The following is a 14,509-nucleotide window of genomic DNA, read 5'->3' on the forward strand; positions in this document are numbered from 1 at the left end:
TGACTTAGAATTCTCAGTAATCATGCAATGCACAGACCAATCACCTTAAAAGGAAAAAGTTATTCTTTAGGAATTGATTTATACCAAAATATAAGGAATATACCTTAGCCATATTTAATGTGGTGGTTTTTCCAAATTGTATTTATTTTTTGAAAATGTTACCACCAGGCAGTTTAGAGAATACCAATTACTTCTATTATTTATTTGAAACAGAGGTATAGTATTTACAGTCATCTTGTACACATTTGAGATGCGCAAACCTTTACCAATAGTCTTCCCTTCTTTCTACGCTTCTTCCTTTTCAAAATCTGAAAAACACATCTCCTGGCCTCTCAGCCCTCTGGCTGCTAATAAATTCAATGTATCCCATAATCATAAACCTGATCTGTTATGTGGGAAGCTTTCTACCTTCTGATAGCTAAGGTTTGAAATTCTTGTAAATTTCAGCTATAACAATGTTACCAGAAGGAATTAGAAAGTGTCAGATAAGGCCTCTAATTGCTTTAAGAATATTAACTCCTGGGCTTCCCTGGTGGCGCAGTGGTTGAGAATCTGCCTGCTAATGCAGGGCACACGGGTTCGAGCCCTGGTCTGGGAAGATCCCACATGCCACGGAGCAGCTGGGCCCCTGAGCCACAACTACTGAGCCTGCGCGTCTGGAGCCTGTGCCCCGCAACGGGAGGGGCCGCGATAGTGAAAGGCCCGCGCACCGCGATGAAGAGTGGCCCCCGCTTGCCGCAACTAGAGAAAGCCCTCGCACGAACCGAAGACCCAACACAGCCAATAATAAATAATAAATAAATAAATAAAGTAGCTATAAAATTAAAAAAAAAAAGAATATTAACTCCTTTAATCATCATAACAACCCCATGAGTGGGTACTATTATCACCCTATTTTACAGATGAGAAAACCAGGCACAGAAAGGTTAAGTAATTTGCCCAAGATCCAAAGCTAATTAGTGTAGTCTAGCTTCGTATAAACCATATGACTAGCATTGCCTATATTAATAGTAACAATAGCTTACATTTTATGGGCTCATCACTATGTGTCAAGAACTGTGCTAAGTGTTTCAACGTATTAATTAACTTAATGTTTACACACCATCACATGCACACATGCATACCTGCATGTGCACACATGTACACAAACACTCCTTGAAGTATCTACTACTATTAACCCCAATTTACAGATGAGACCACTGAAATGCAAAAAGAATGAATAATCTTTTCAAGGCAATATAGCTAGCGTGTGGAAGTTCTAGTGTTCAAATCCTGATCTGTTTATTCCAAAACCCAGTCTTTCTATTGCTGTATATTGATGATCACCTGTTGAAAATATGATTATTTTACGACGAAGTAATGTATCCCAACCAGAGAAAGACATTTTAATATATTTGTTGAATGCATGAAAAAAAAAAGCTCTAAATAAGAGTGAAGATTTTACGTAAAGGTTTTCTCTTCCCAACACCTACTCAAATTCTCAACTAAGCAATGCAGTTCGAAAAGAGGCAACAATCAAATCAAGGGTTCATAATAAACAGGACTTATCTTTATCTTTCCCTATTTTAAAATATAGTGTTTAGTATCTTTGAATGTCATCAGGCATTTCACAAAAACATGGGAATTCCATTACTTTCGAGAGGTGAATAGAAATGCTTATAGATTTTTTTAAAAAGGTTTAGCAATTCCTAACACTCATCTTCCTGAAATGTAGTGAAAAGAAAATAGATCAATTCTGGAGTCAGACAATAAGCCTGAATACAGATATGCTACTTACAATCTGGGGACATTGACAAAACTCTCACTATACAGTGCCTTGATTTCCCTCTGGGCCTCAGGGCTGGATTATTGTTAAATGATGTACCTGGTACAGAATATCTGCTCAGTAAATATTTTTGCTTCTTTCATTTCTTCTTTTCCATTCTCAGCACTTGTTCCTACCTGTGTCAGGATACTGAACTGCACCTTCTTTCACTTTAAAACAAGTGTTCCCAAAAGACTGGGACCACAATATGGGAGTAATAAAAAAACAAGGGGTAGAACTAAGGTTATGGCATTATTTATTAAAAGTTATTTATTATTTATTAAAGTTAAAAATACAATATAACCTCAATGTAGAAGTATAGTTGTGTTCAGGCGGTGAGATTGAGGAAGATTTTTAAATTCTCTTAAAACTTTTTTTGTGGTTACTTCACACAAGTGATGCAGAAGGGGGAAAACTACATGATTATTTCAATAGATGAAGAAAAAGCATTTGACAAAATCCAATACCCTTTTATGATACACGCAGGCAACAAACTAGGAATAAAAGGGCATCTATGAAAAACCTACAGTTAATATCATACTAAGTGATAAAAAGGCTTTTTTCCCTAAAAAAAGGAATCTCCCTAAGAAAAGGAGTGAGAAAAGGTTATCTGTTCTCACCACTTCTACACTGTACTGGAGGTTCTAACCAGGGCACAATTAGGCAAGAAAAGTAAACAAAAGGCATCTAGATTGGAAAGGAAAAAGTAGTTACCTCTATCTGCAGATGACATGCTCTTATGCATAAAGAATTCACACACACATACCCCAAAAAACAAAAAACCATTAGAGCTAATAAATGAGTTCTACAAGGTTGCAGAATATAAGTTCAATATACAAAAATCAATTGTATATTTAGACACTAGCAATAAACAATCTGAAAATAAAATTAAGAAAATAATTCCATTTACAATAGCACCAAAAAATACTTAGGAATAAATTTAACCAAAGAAGTACATGACTTATACACTGAAAACTACAAAATAGTACTGAAAGAAATTAAAGATGACATCACATGTTCATGAATCAGAAGACTTAATATTGTTAAGACAGCAATTCTCTGCAAACTGATCTACAGATTCTACACAATCCCCATCAAAATCCCAGCTGACTTTTTTTACAGAAACTAGCAAGGTGATCCTAAAATTCATATGGAAATGCAAGGCACCCAAAACGGTCAAAACAATCTTGAAAAGAAGAACAAGGTTGGAGAACTGACACTTCCAGCTTTCAAAACTTAATACAACAGTATAATAATGATGACAGTGGATACTATTATAAAATAGACATACACAATGGAACAGAATTGAGAATCCAGAAATAAACATTAACATTTATAGTCAACTGATTTTTGACAAAAGGGTCAAGAGAATTCAATTAGGGAAAGAATAATGTTTTAAAAAATGGTGTTGGGACAACTGGCTGTCCAAAATTGGACATCTACCTCACACCATACAAAATAATTAACTCAAAACAGACCATGTAAGAGCTAAAACTAAAAGATAGCACAGGAGTAAACTTTTGTGATCTTAAGTTAGGCAATGGCTTCTTAGATACAACACCAAAGCACAAGCAATAAAAGAGAAGATTGATAAGTAGGACTTCAAAATTTTAAATTTTATGCTTTTGGGACTTCCCTGGTGGTGCAGCAGTTAAGACTCCATACTTGCAATGCAGGGGACCCAGGTCTGATCCCTGGTCAGGGAACTAGATCCCACATGCATGCCGCAGCTAAGAGTTTGCATGCCACAAATAAGGAGCCCACGTGCCGCAACTAAGACCCGATGCAACCAAATAAATAAATAAATAAATATTTTAAAATAAATAAATAAATAAAATTTTGTGCTTTAAATGACACTATCGAGTAAGTCAAAAGACAACCCGCTAATAGGGAGAAAATGTTTGCAAATCATATAGCTATTAAAAAAAAAACCATCTATATCATGGACATATAGATGGTATGTTTCCTGTAAGCTCTTACAATAAACTCTTACAACCCGATAATAAAAAGAAAATCCAATTAAAAAGTAGGCAAAGGATTTTTGCCTACTTTTTATTTCTCCAGATATTTCTCCAAGGAAGATATATAAAGAGCCAACAAGCACATAAAAAGATGTTCAACATGATTGGCCATCAAATAAATACAAATTTCCTGTAAATGTAAATTTCCAGGGAAATGTAAAAAAAACCCAAAAATGGGGAATAACAAGTGTTGATGAGGATGTGGAGAAATTGAAACCCTCGTGCATTGCTGGTGGGAATGTAAAATGGTGCAGCCACTATGGAAAACAGTTTGGCAATTCCTTGGAATATTAAACATAGAGTTACCATACGACCCAGCAATTCCACTCCTAGGTATATACTTAATAGAATGGAAAACATATGTTCACACAAAAACATGTACACAAATGTTAATAGCAGCATTATTCATAATAGCCAAAAATGGGGAATAACACAAATGTATATCAACTGAAGAACACATAAACAAAATGTGCTTTATCCATTCAATGGAATATTATTCAGCAATATAAAAGAAAGACATACTAATACATGATACAACATGGATGACCTTTGAGACCTTTATGCTGGGTGAAGGAAGCCCGTCTCAAAAGATCACATATGTTATGATCCCAATTATAAGAAATGTACAGAACAGGCAAAAATACAGACACACAAAGCAGATTAGTGGTGCCTAGATCTGGGATGGGAGGGACAGAGAGAGCTGGGAGTGACTGCTAATACAGAGGGTACAGAGTTTCTTTGAGGTGATGTAAATATTCTAAAATTAGATCATGGTGATGGCTGCACAACTCTGTGAATATACTGAAAACCATTAAACTGTACACATTAAATGAGTACACTGTATGGCCAGTGAGTTATGTCTCCATAAAGCTGTTAAAAAAAAGAACACAAGTCTGAAACAGAATCCATCTACAAAATGGAATCTTTAGGAATAGAGAAAGTGAAGTGCCATACTGAAAATCAAATACACCAACATGAAGAAAAAGGAAGAGGAAGAGCAGAAGAAAATGGAAGAGGAGGAGGAAGAAGAGGGGAGAAAATAAAAGGAATGATGTGACATGATAACGTCAGACAAAGGTTTATTTATCACATTCATTTCTCTTATTGTAGCAAACTATCCAGTTCTGAATATGTGTAAGTAATAAAACAGTTGCAGGACACATAGAAAGTAGCAAGTGAGAGTAATTTTCACATGTGATAATAACTCAGGCTTCAGTAATCGCTGGCTTCCATTTAATTTTTGAATACTCTTTAAGGAACATAATTAAAAGCAATATAGAAAAGTTATAATCCCCAAAATGATGACTACAAGAGTTTAGTACCCCAAAGGTTAAGGATAAAAAGTTATTTTCTATTATCTTCTTCCTACACTTCCATTTAAATAAGAAGTAGATTTCATTTGACTTTCTGAACCACTCTTAAGGAAGTGACATACACCCATGGCCTACCATTCTGAATCACTGGGAAATCAAAGATGGCTTACCTTTTCTAATGTACTGAAGGAAGGCCAGGACTGATATCCATATTCAGATACAAATCGAGCTTTGGGGAAAATTTTCCAATTCCAGCAATCACCAACATAGTCATAAAAATGTACGTCACCATAATTCGGGTCATATGGGTTTTCAGAGAGCCAGCCTTCTGCAGTGGATTTAGCCCCATTTGTAGGACTGGATGTGATAAAAGGACGAGTCTGGTCTCCCTGAGTTCAGAAATAAAATGGTTTAAAAGGTAATCTTTTCACCCAGTAAAGTACAGATCACTTACTTCTTTAAAAGTACTATCAAGGCCCAGAAATGCCAAGTAGCTGATAGAAAAATAATAGAGCCACTTACCTTCTTCTGCATTTGACAACCACCAGCACCTTTCTGCTCTTTGCCAATCCTTCATATCCTTTCATAATGAACTGTAGCTTATTCCTCACAGCAACTGTTCCTAATTTTTTCAATCATGTCTTACCTATACTTGACCTTCTACCATCATGGGTAGTATACAGTCTGGTGCTGAATTTCTCAACCTTGGCACTAGTGACATTTGGGGCCTGATAACTTTTGGTTCTGTGTGTGTATGCTGGGAGTGTGGGAGGTCCTATACATTCTAAGATACTGAGCAGCATACCTGGCTTCTACCAACTAGATGCCAGTAATACCTACCCACCTCCCACGCCACCCCACAAAAAAAAGTCTACAGACATTGCCAAATGTCCCCTTGTACCTTGGGAACGAAATCACTTCCACTTGAGAAACAAAGGTCTAATGGTTTAGAATGGGCTATTGAGTCAGAGGGACATGAGTTTGAATCTCAGATTAGAACCTTATTGTTTTGGGGCAGGTCTAAGCCTCAGTAGTCTTATCTGTAAAATGGAGATAATAATGGTACCTCCTTCATTGGGCTATTGTAAATGGTAAAAAAAAAAAAAAAAAAAAAATGTGTGGAAGAGATGGCTAAGTGTCCATCAAAATTCATGTTCCCATTTCCGTCCCCAGAAAGTGGCTTGCTAACTACTTGCATCTCTGTACACCCACATTCTCATCCTCTTCCCCAGTTTGCAGGCAAAGGCCTAAGAGATGGTGGAGCTGGAAGATGGAAGGAGCCTGGGTCTCTAAAAGGAGGAGAGCTGCCTGCCCATCAGGAGCAGCCATTGTGTAGTGTTACTGAGTAAGAAAGAAACTTTTATTATGTAAACCACTGAAACTCTGTGGTTTCTTTGTTACTTAATCTAGTGTCTAGCACACAGGGAGAACTCAAAATGTTTTAATTATTATTATCTCAATTAATGAACTTACTTCCTATTTCAGTGAGAAGAATCATTCATTTAGCAAGTATCTGTCAAGTGTTTATTGTGTGTCAGGCGTTTTTCAGCACTGCTGAGAGAGAGAGAGAGAGAGAGAGAGAGAGAGAGAGAGACAGAATCTATGGCATCATCCAGTATTAACGCATCAAATCTCTTTTGAGCATTTACTATGCACCAGGCATACAGTTTTTTCTATACACTGGAGGTTCAGCAGGGAACAAGACAGACATGCCGACTGACATCTTAAAAGAGTAGACTGAAATCTAGTGGTGGAACCAGATGCTGAGCAAGTAATTGTAAGTGTGATGAATGTTTTAAAGGATAAGTACAGGGCTCTTTGGAAATACAAAACATATCGTAGAAGGCCAATAAGGCCTCTCTGGGAAATAGATTTTCAGAAAATAATTTTCTCAGCTTTTCTCCATTAGGTCTCACTTTTTCTTGGTATAACCACCCATTTTTTTCTCTTCTCATTCCTTTTCTGTCATAGGGGGGGAAAAGCCTTATTCTTTTCCTTTGCCAGAGTCTCTGTCTGTCCTCTGGTCATCTTTTGATTTCATTTTGGAACTAAAGTCAATAAGTTATCCTCCACTCTTTTAGAAATCTCTCCACTGTCCTTTTCCCTTAGCTTAAGGACTCCCCGCATCCTAATTTTAAAACAGTCCCTCGATCCCTTGTAGCCCATCAGATTTCCTTACTACCCACTCCTTCCTCAGCCCCTGACACTCAATTCCTGATCATTCCACTAAAATTGTTTTTGGTTTTGGTTTTTCATAAACTACCCATGGACTTCTACTTCCCAAATAAAGCAAGAATCCCCACACTCTTCCCTCTCTGGTGAGCAATAAATGACCTGCTTACCACCCACGATTTCTGAAGTTTCCTCCACCCCTGACTGCTTGTTCACTACTCTTTCACATTCCGGTTTCTCCAAACCTTTCTGATAATTCCTTCTCCAGCTCCCCTCTCCATTCTTAGATGGACGTCACTCTCTTCAGCCTCTCCTGTTCTATACCTTCTCCCAAGGCTGTCCCTCTCACCAATGTTCTGATTACTCCCAGACTGCTTCACCTTCACGTTTCTATTTCCAATAACCAGCTCCACATTTCTACCTGGCTTGTCCTGCCCACATCTCAAATCCAATCTTTCAAAGCAGAATTCCTTATTTACTTATCCCAAACTTATTTGACTATGTTTCATACCTTCATTAAAGGTACCCAAGTAGGAATCATCTTCAATTTCTCACTCTGTCTCTCTCACCTCCCACACTCAGTTGCTCTGAATCAAATTTTTTTCCATCACCTCACTTCAAGCCCCACTACCTATGACCTATATGACCTTGAGCAATTAACCTTTCTAACCCTCCCATGTCTTCATCTCTAAAATAAAGATTATATTTCTCACATGCCAGGGTGCTTGTAAAAATTAAGTAAATCCTACAAAGCACCTATATCATTAATATGTTAGTATATTATAATAATCATATTAGTTAATACAATAATTAGTCTATCAATGCCTGGCAGATAATATTCCCAATAACTTGGAATTTTTGGTTATTATATCTGGTTTCCTTGCCTAGAATCTCTCATCTCCCTAATTCTTTGCAAGTAATAATACCAGAAAGAACATGGGTCAGATAAAATTCCTCCCCTCCCCCAAAATGTTCACTAGCTTCCCACTGTCTACTGAATGAAACTCAACTCCATAACATGATTCAAAGTCCTTTTAAGATTTGTTTCCAAACCGCCTTTTCTGTCTTTGACTCTCCACACCAATCCACGAGTCCCTTGCTTCAGGCACTGGGCACTGCTTGCTGCTTCCTATATATATACTTGCTTTCACCTCTTTTCACCTTTACTGACATGGTTTTCATGGCCTAAAATACCTACAGAACAATCCTTTGCCTCAAAGTCTATTCCGCCTTTAAGGCTTGGTTTGAATGTCACCTTTTAATTAAAAGCCTTCCCAGATCCTTCCAGTTAAAATGAATGGCTCTTCCACATAGTTGCCAACACTTTGGAACTACATTTTTCATAGCACTTCTTTCACTCTGCCCTGTACAGCCGGTATTTCTTTCCACGTTACCTCCTGAGAGCAGACTATAAGCTCTGTGAGGATAACAGTTTCCCCATAGCATCGGGAATGAGGCTTTGCTCCTAGTTAATACTCAACAAATTTTGGTTGAATTTTAAAATATTGAAAAGCATGGTAAGATTATGGGTAATCAAATTTTAAACAATATTCTATTAAAATGGCTTTGAAGTAGAATTGGAGAAGGTTGATCGACTGGCCTTAATCAATCAAGCTTGATTGGTTTCCCTCCATTATTCCAGATTCTTGAATAATTTGGTAAGTTGAGCCAGTCAGCAAAATTACTAATGAGTCTCTGCCTAAAAATGTCCACCCATGATGATGCACTATGATTCCTTTCCATTTTTGTATCATTTCCACTTGAGGCTTGATTTTTAGTCTCAAATCTCACAGATGATTTCTTTCTAGATCATGACCTTAAGTGTTTATTTGGACCAAGAGATACGTAAGATAAACCAAGAGACTGACTATTTTTAAAAAGCATGAAGTGCAAAAGAAAACTGATCATTTCATTTAGTGTGTGGATAGATCAATTTATGGTCCTTTTCCTTAAATGCCTTATGCTTTGATATAAATAACAACAGTAATGATTATATAGCACTTAATCCTGTCCATCTTGAAAAAAATTGGCAAACATCAATTACTGCTCACAAAATCATTTTAAAAAACATAGATTCCCTTGGGAAATTCCCTGGCAGTCCAGTGGTTAAGACCTGGTGCTTTCACTGCTGTGGGCCCCGGTTTGATCCCTCGTTGGGGAAGTAAGATCCTGCAAGCTGCGTGGTGCAGCAAAATAAATAAATAAAGCAGTTGTCCTTGTTCAAGATGGCAACATAATTATCTTCAAAAAGAAAGAGAGTTTGTAAATAAATTAATTAAAATTAAAAAAAATAAAAAACATAGATCCCTTATAAGAAATGCATCACGTTTCCATTTCAAAGATGGATAAGAAGTGATATACAGAAACTAACTTTTTATAAGTTCAAAAATGTAGTGTTAAAATTAGAGATTAAAGTTTAAAAGTGTCTGAAGACCTATCTTGTTGAGTGAAACCAGCAAGGATGATAATGATGATTAGCATTAAGTAAAAGTCTACTATGTGCCAGAGGCTGTGTAATGCACCTTCCATCCTTTATCTCATTTAATCCAGATAACATCTCATAAGAGTTGTTAACCCTTGGCAAAATGGAAGTTAAGAAATTTGCCCAAGATTATATAGAGAGTAAGTGGCCCAGCCAGGATTTGGAGTCATGAGCTCTTAACCACTAAGCTATGAAACAAAAATCCTCAGATATTAAAATCCAGTTCCTAAATCCATCAGATATGAAAAACATAATACCAATACGGTGAGTAACCAGATTATAAGTGTTCTGTAAATATTAATTAAAGCTTATACCATCACATTTTGTGAATAGAAAAATTCTTCATGACACATGACTTAACATAACAGATAAGCAAAAAACTTAAACCTATGTTTTTCATAAATTCTCACTGAAGTTTCCTCACATAAATGGAATAATGCCATCATCTGGGCACATTTGAGTGCCAAAAATCACATACCATTCTTTTTAAAATATCTCTCTTCAAATTGCTTCAAGAATATACTTCAAATATTTAAAACATCTAATTACAGATACAAAATTGTAAAGATAATTAGATTATTAAATCACATGTTAAACATTAAAGTTTTTAAAAAGTCAGATCTTTTGAAGCCATTACCACAAAAACAAATATGATGCTTCCTCTTCCTGCAAAAGAAATCCAGTTTATATTAAAATAAAGTATGTATTCGTGTAGTAAATACAAGTATAATATGCCTATTAAACAAATAGTGGTGGAAAGAGAACCACCATAAAGGAAGGGCTCTAAGGTGAAGTTGGCAACAAGCTCTCTCCTATCCCTTTGCCTCTATATCACGTCAAGATATTCATATATGATATATATCAAATTTTACTTTAGCATGTACAATTATAGAATTTTAGAAGTCGTATGTCACTCAGACTAAAATTGAAGGAATGGAAAAGGATATTCCATGCAACTGGAGCCCCAAAGAAAGCTGGTGTAGCTATACTTATATCAGACAAATAGACTTTAAAATGAAGACTGTAATAAGAGATTAAAAAAAAGGAGTCCCTAACAATAAAGGGGTCAATTCAACAAGAGGATACAACATTTGTAAATATTGATGCACCCAACATAAGAACACCTAAATACATAAAGCAAATATTAACAGACCTAAAGGGAGAAATAGACAGCGATACAATAATAGTAGGGGATTTTAATACCTCACTTACATCAGTGGACAGATCATCCAGACAGAAAATCAATAAGGAAACACTGGCCTTAAATAACACATTAGATCAAATAGACTTAACAGATATATATGGAACATTCCATACAAAACAACAGAATCCACATTCTTCTCAAGTGCACATGGAACATTCTCGACACTAGAGCATATGATAGGCCACAAAACAAGATTCAGTAAATTTAAGAAAACTGAAATCATATCAAGCATCTTTTCCAATCACAGTGGCACGAAACTAAAAATTACAGAAATAAAGTGAAAAAATCACAAATATGTGGATTATTAAACAATCTGCTACTAAACAACAAATGGGTCAATGAAGGAAGCAAAAGATAAATCAAAAAATACCTTGAGACAAATGAAAATGGAAACACAGCATACTAAAACTTGTGGGATGCAGGATAAGCAGTTCTAAGAGGGAAGTGCATAGCAATAAACGCCTACATCAAGAAACAAAAAAAAAAAATTTCAAATAAATAACCTAACTATACACCTCAAAGAACTAGAAAAAGAAGAACAAATGAGGCCCAAAGTTAGTAGAAGGAAAGAAATAACAGATCAGAGTACAAATAAATGAAATAGCGTAAAAAGACAATAGAAAATATCAATGAAATTAAGAGCTGGTTCTTTGAAAAGATAAACAAGGACTTCCCTGGTGGCACAGTGGTTAAGAATCCGCCTGCCAATGCAGAGGATATGGGTTCGATCCCTGGTCTGGGAGGATCCCACATGCCGCAGAGGAACTGGGCCCATGAGCCACAACTACTGAGCCTGCGCACTAGAGCCCACAAGTCACAACTACTGAGCCCGTGTGCCACAACTACTGAAGCCACACACCCTAGAGCCCGTGTGCCGCAACTACTGAGCCGGTGTGCTGCAACTGCTGAGGCCTGCAGGCCTGGAGCCCATGCTCCGCAACAAGAGAATCCACAGCAGTGAGAAGCCTGCGCAACGCAACGAGAAGTGGTCCCCGCTTGCCGCAACTGGAGAAGGCCTGCGTGCAGCAACAAAGACCCAATGCAGCCAAAAATAAATAAAATTTTTTAAAAAAGATAAACAAAATTGACAAACTTTTAGCTAGACTCACCATGAAAAAGAGAGAGGACTCAAGTTAATAAAATTAGAAATGAAAGAGGAGATGTTACAACTGATACCAAAGAAATACAAAGATCATAAGAGACTACTATGTACAACTATACACCAACAAATTGGACAAACCAGCAGAAATGGACAAATTCCTGGAAACATACAACCTTCCCAGACTCAATCATGAAGGAACAGAAAATCTAAACAGACCAATTACTACTAAGGAGATTGAATCAGTAATCAAAAACCTCCTAACAAAATAAAAGTCCAGGACCAGCCAGCTTCACTGGTGAATTCTACCAAACCGTCAAAGAAAAATTAATTCCAATCTTTCTCAAACTCTTCCAGAAAATAGAAGAGGAGGGAACACTTCCAAACTAATTATATGAGGCCAACATTACCCTGATACCAAAACCAGACAAGGATACCACAAGAGAAGAAAATTACAGGCCAATATCCCTGATGAACATAGATGCAAAAATCCTCCATGAAATATCTGCAAACCAAATTCAACAATATTTTAAAAGGATCATACACCATGATCAAGTGGGTTTTATTCCAGGGATGCAAGAATGGTTCAATATCCACAAATCAATCAACATGATACACCACATTAAAAAAATGAAGAATAAAAGTTATATGGTCATTTCAATAGATGCAGAAAATGCACATGACAAAATGCAACATCCATTTATGATAACAACTCTCAACAGTGTGGGTACAGAGAGAACATACCTCAACATAATAAAGGCCATATATGACAAGCCATAGCCAACATCATACTCAAAAGCTCAAAGCTTTTCCTCTAAGATCAGGAACAAGACAATGTTGCCACTTTTATTCAACAAGTACTGGAAGTCCTAGCTAGGGCAATTAAGCAAGAAAAAGAAATGAAAGAATCCAAATGGGAAAAGAAGAAGTAAAACTGTTGCTATTTGCAGATGACACAATATACAGAGAAAATCCTAAAGATTCCACCAAAAAACTGTTGGAAATAATATACGAATTCAGTAAGGTGTGGCATACAAAACCAATATACAAAAATCTGTTGTTTCCATACACTAACAATGAACCAGCAAAAAAAGAAATTAAACAATCCCATTTTCAATTATATAAAAAAGAATAAAACATTTAGGAATAAATTTAACGAATGAGGTGAAAGACCTATACACTGAAAACTATAAGACACTAATGAAAGACATTCAAAAACACACAAATAAATTGAAAGATATTCCATGTTCATGGATTGAAAAAATAATAATATTGTTAAAGTGTCCATACTACTAAAAGCAATCTAACAAGATTCAATGAAATCCAATTCAAAATTCCAATGGCATTTTTCACAGAAGTAGAAAAATCAATCCAAAAATTTGTATGGAGATTGGTTCAAGATGGCGGAGTAGAAGGATGTGTGCTCACTCACTCTTGCGAGAGCACCAGAATCACAACTAACTGCTGAACAGTCATCGACAGGAAGACACTGGAACTCACCAAAAAAGATACCCCAAATCCAAAGACAAAGGAGAAGCTGCAATGAGATGGTAAGAGAGGTGCTATCACAATAAAATCAAATCCTATAATCGCTGGGTGGGTGACTCACAAACTGGAGAACAATTATACCACAGAAGTCCACCCACTGGATTGAAGGTTCTGAGCCCCACGTCAGGCTTCCCAACCAGGGGGCCCGAAAACGGGAGGAGGAATTCCCAGAGAATCCGACTTTGAAGGCTAGCAGGATTTGATTGCAGGACTTCAACAGGACTGGGGGAAACAGAGACTCCACTCTTGGAGGGCACACACAAAGTAGTGTGCGCATCAGGACCCAGGGGGAAGGAGGACTGACCCCATAGAAGACTGAACCAGACCTACCTGCTAGTGTTGGAGGGTCACCTGCAGAGGCAGGGGGTGGCTGTGGCTCACGACGGGGACAAGGACACTGGCAGCAGAAGTTCTAGGAAGTACTCCTTGGCGTGAGCCCTCCCGGAGTCCACCATTAGCCCCACTAAAAAGCCTGTAGGCTCCAGTGCTGGGTCACCTCAGGCCAACCAACCAACAGGGAGGGAACCAGCCCCACCCATCAGCAGACAAGCAGATTAAAGTTTTACTGAGCAATGCCCACCAGGGTAACACCCAGCTCTATCCACCACCAGTCCCTCCCATCAGGAAGCTTGCACAAGCCTCTTAGATAGCCTCATCCACCAGAGGGCAGACAACAGAAGCAAGAAGAACTACAGTCCTGCAGCCTGTGGAACATAAACCACATTCACAGAAAGAAAGACAAAATGAAAAGGCAGAGGACTATGTACCAGATGACAGAACAAGATAAGACCCCAGAAAAACAACTAAGTGAAGTGGAGATAGGCAACCTTCCAGAAAAAGAATTCAGAATAAGGATAGTGAAGATG

The 14,509-nt window shown here is 37.2% G+C and overlaps 1 protein-coding gene across 6 annotated transcripts in view; it reads right to left on the minus strand.

The window, feature by feature from the left end:
• Positions 1-14,509, minus strand: part of MANBA (mannosidase beta) — a 119,481-nt gene that overhangs the window by 32,531 nt on the left and 72,441 nt on the right. For 5 of the 6 annotated variants that reach the window (XM_082390984.1, XM_082390983.1, XM_082390985.1 and 2 more), the window contains exon 12: positions 5,309-5,527. The exons of the other annotated variant lie outside the window; for it this stretch is intronic. In XM_082390984.1, coding sequence (XP_082247110.1) covers positions 5,309-5,527 — 219 coding nt within the window. The remainder of the gene's footprint in view (positions 1-5,308; positions 5,528-14,509) is intronic. 6 annotated transcript variants of the gene reach the window in all.

This window comes from Balaenoptera borealis (genome assembly GCF_965194805.1).
Source record: "Balaenoptera borealis genome assembly, chromosome: 4".
NCBI lineage: Eukaryota > Metazoa > Chordata > Mammalia > Artiodactyla > Balaenopteridae > Balaenoptera > Balaenoptera borealis.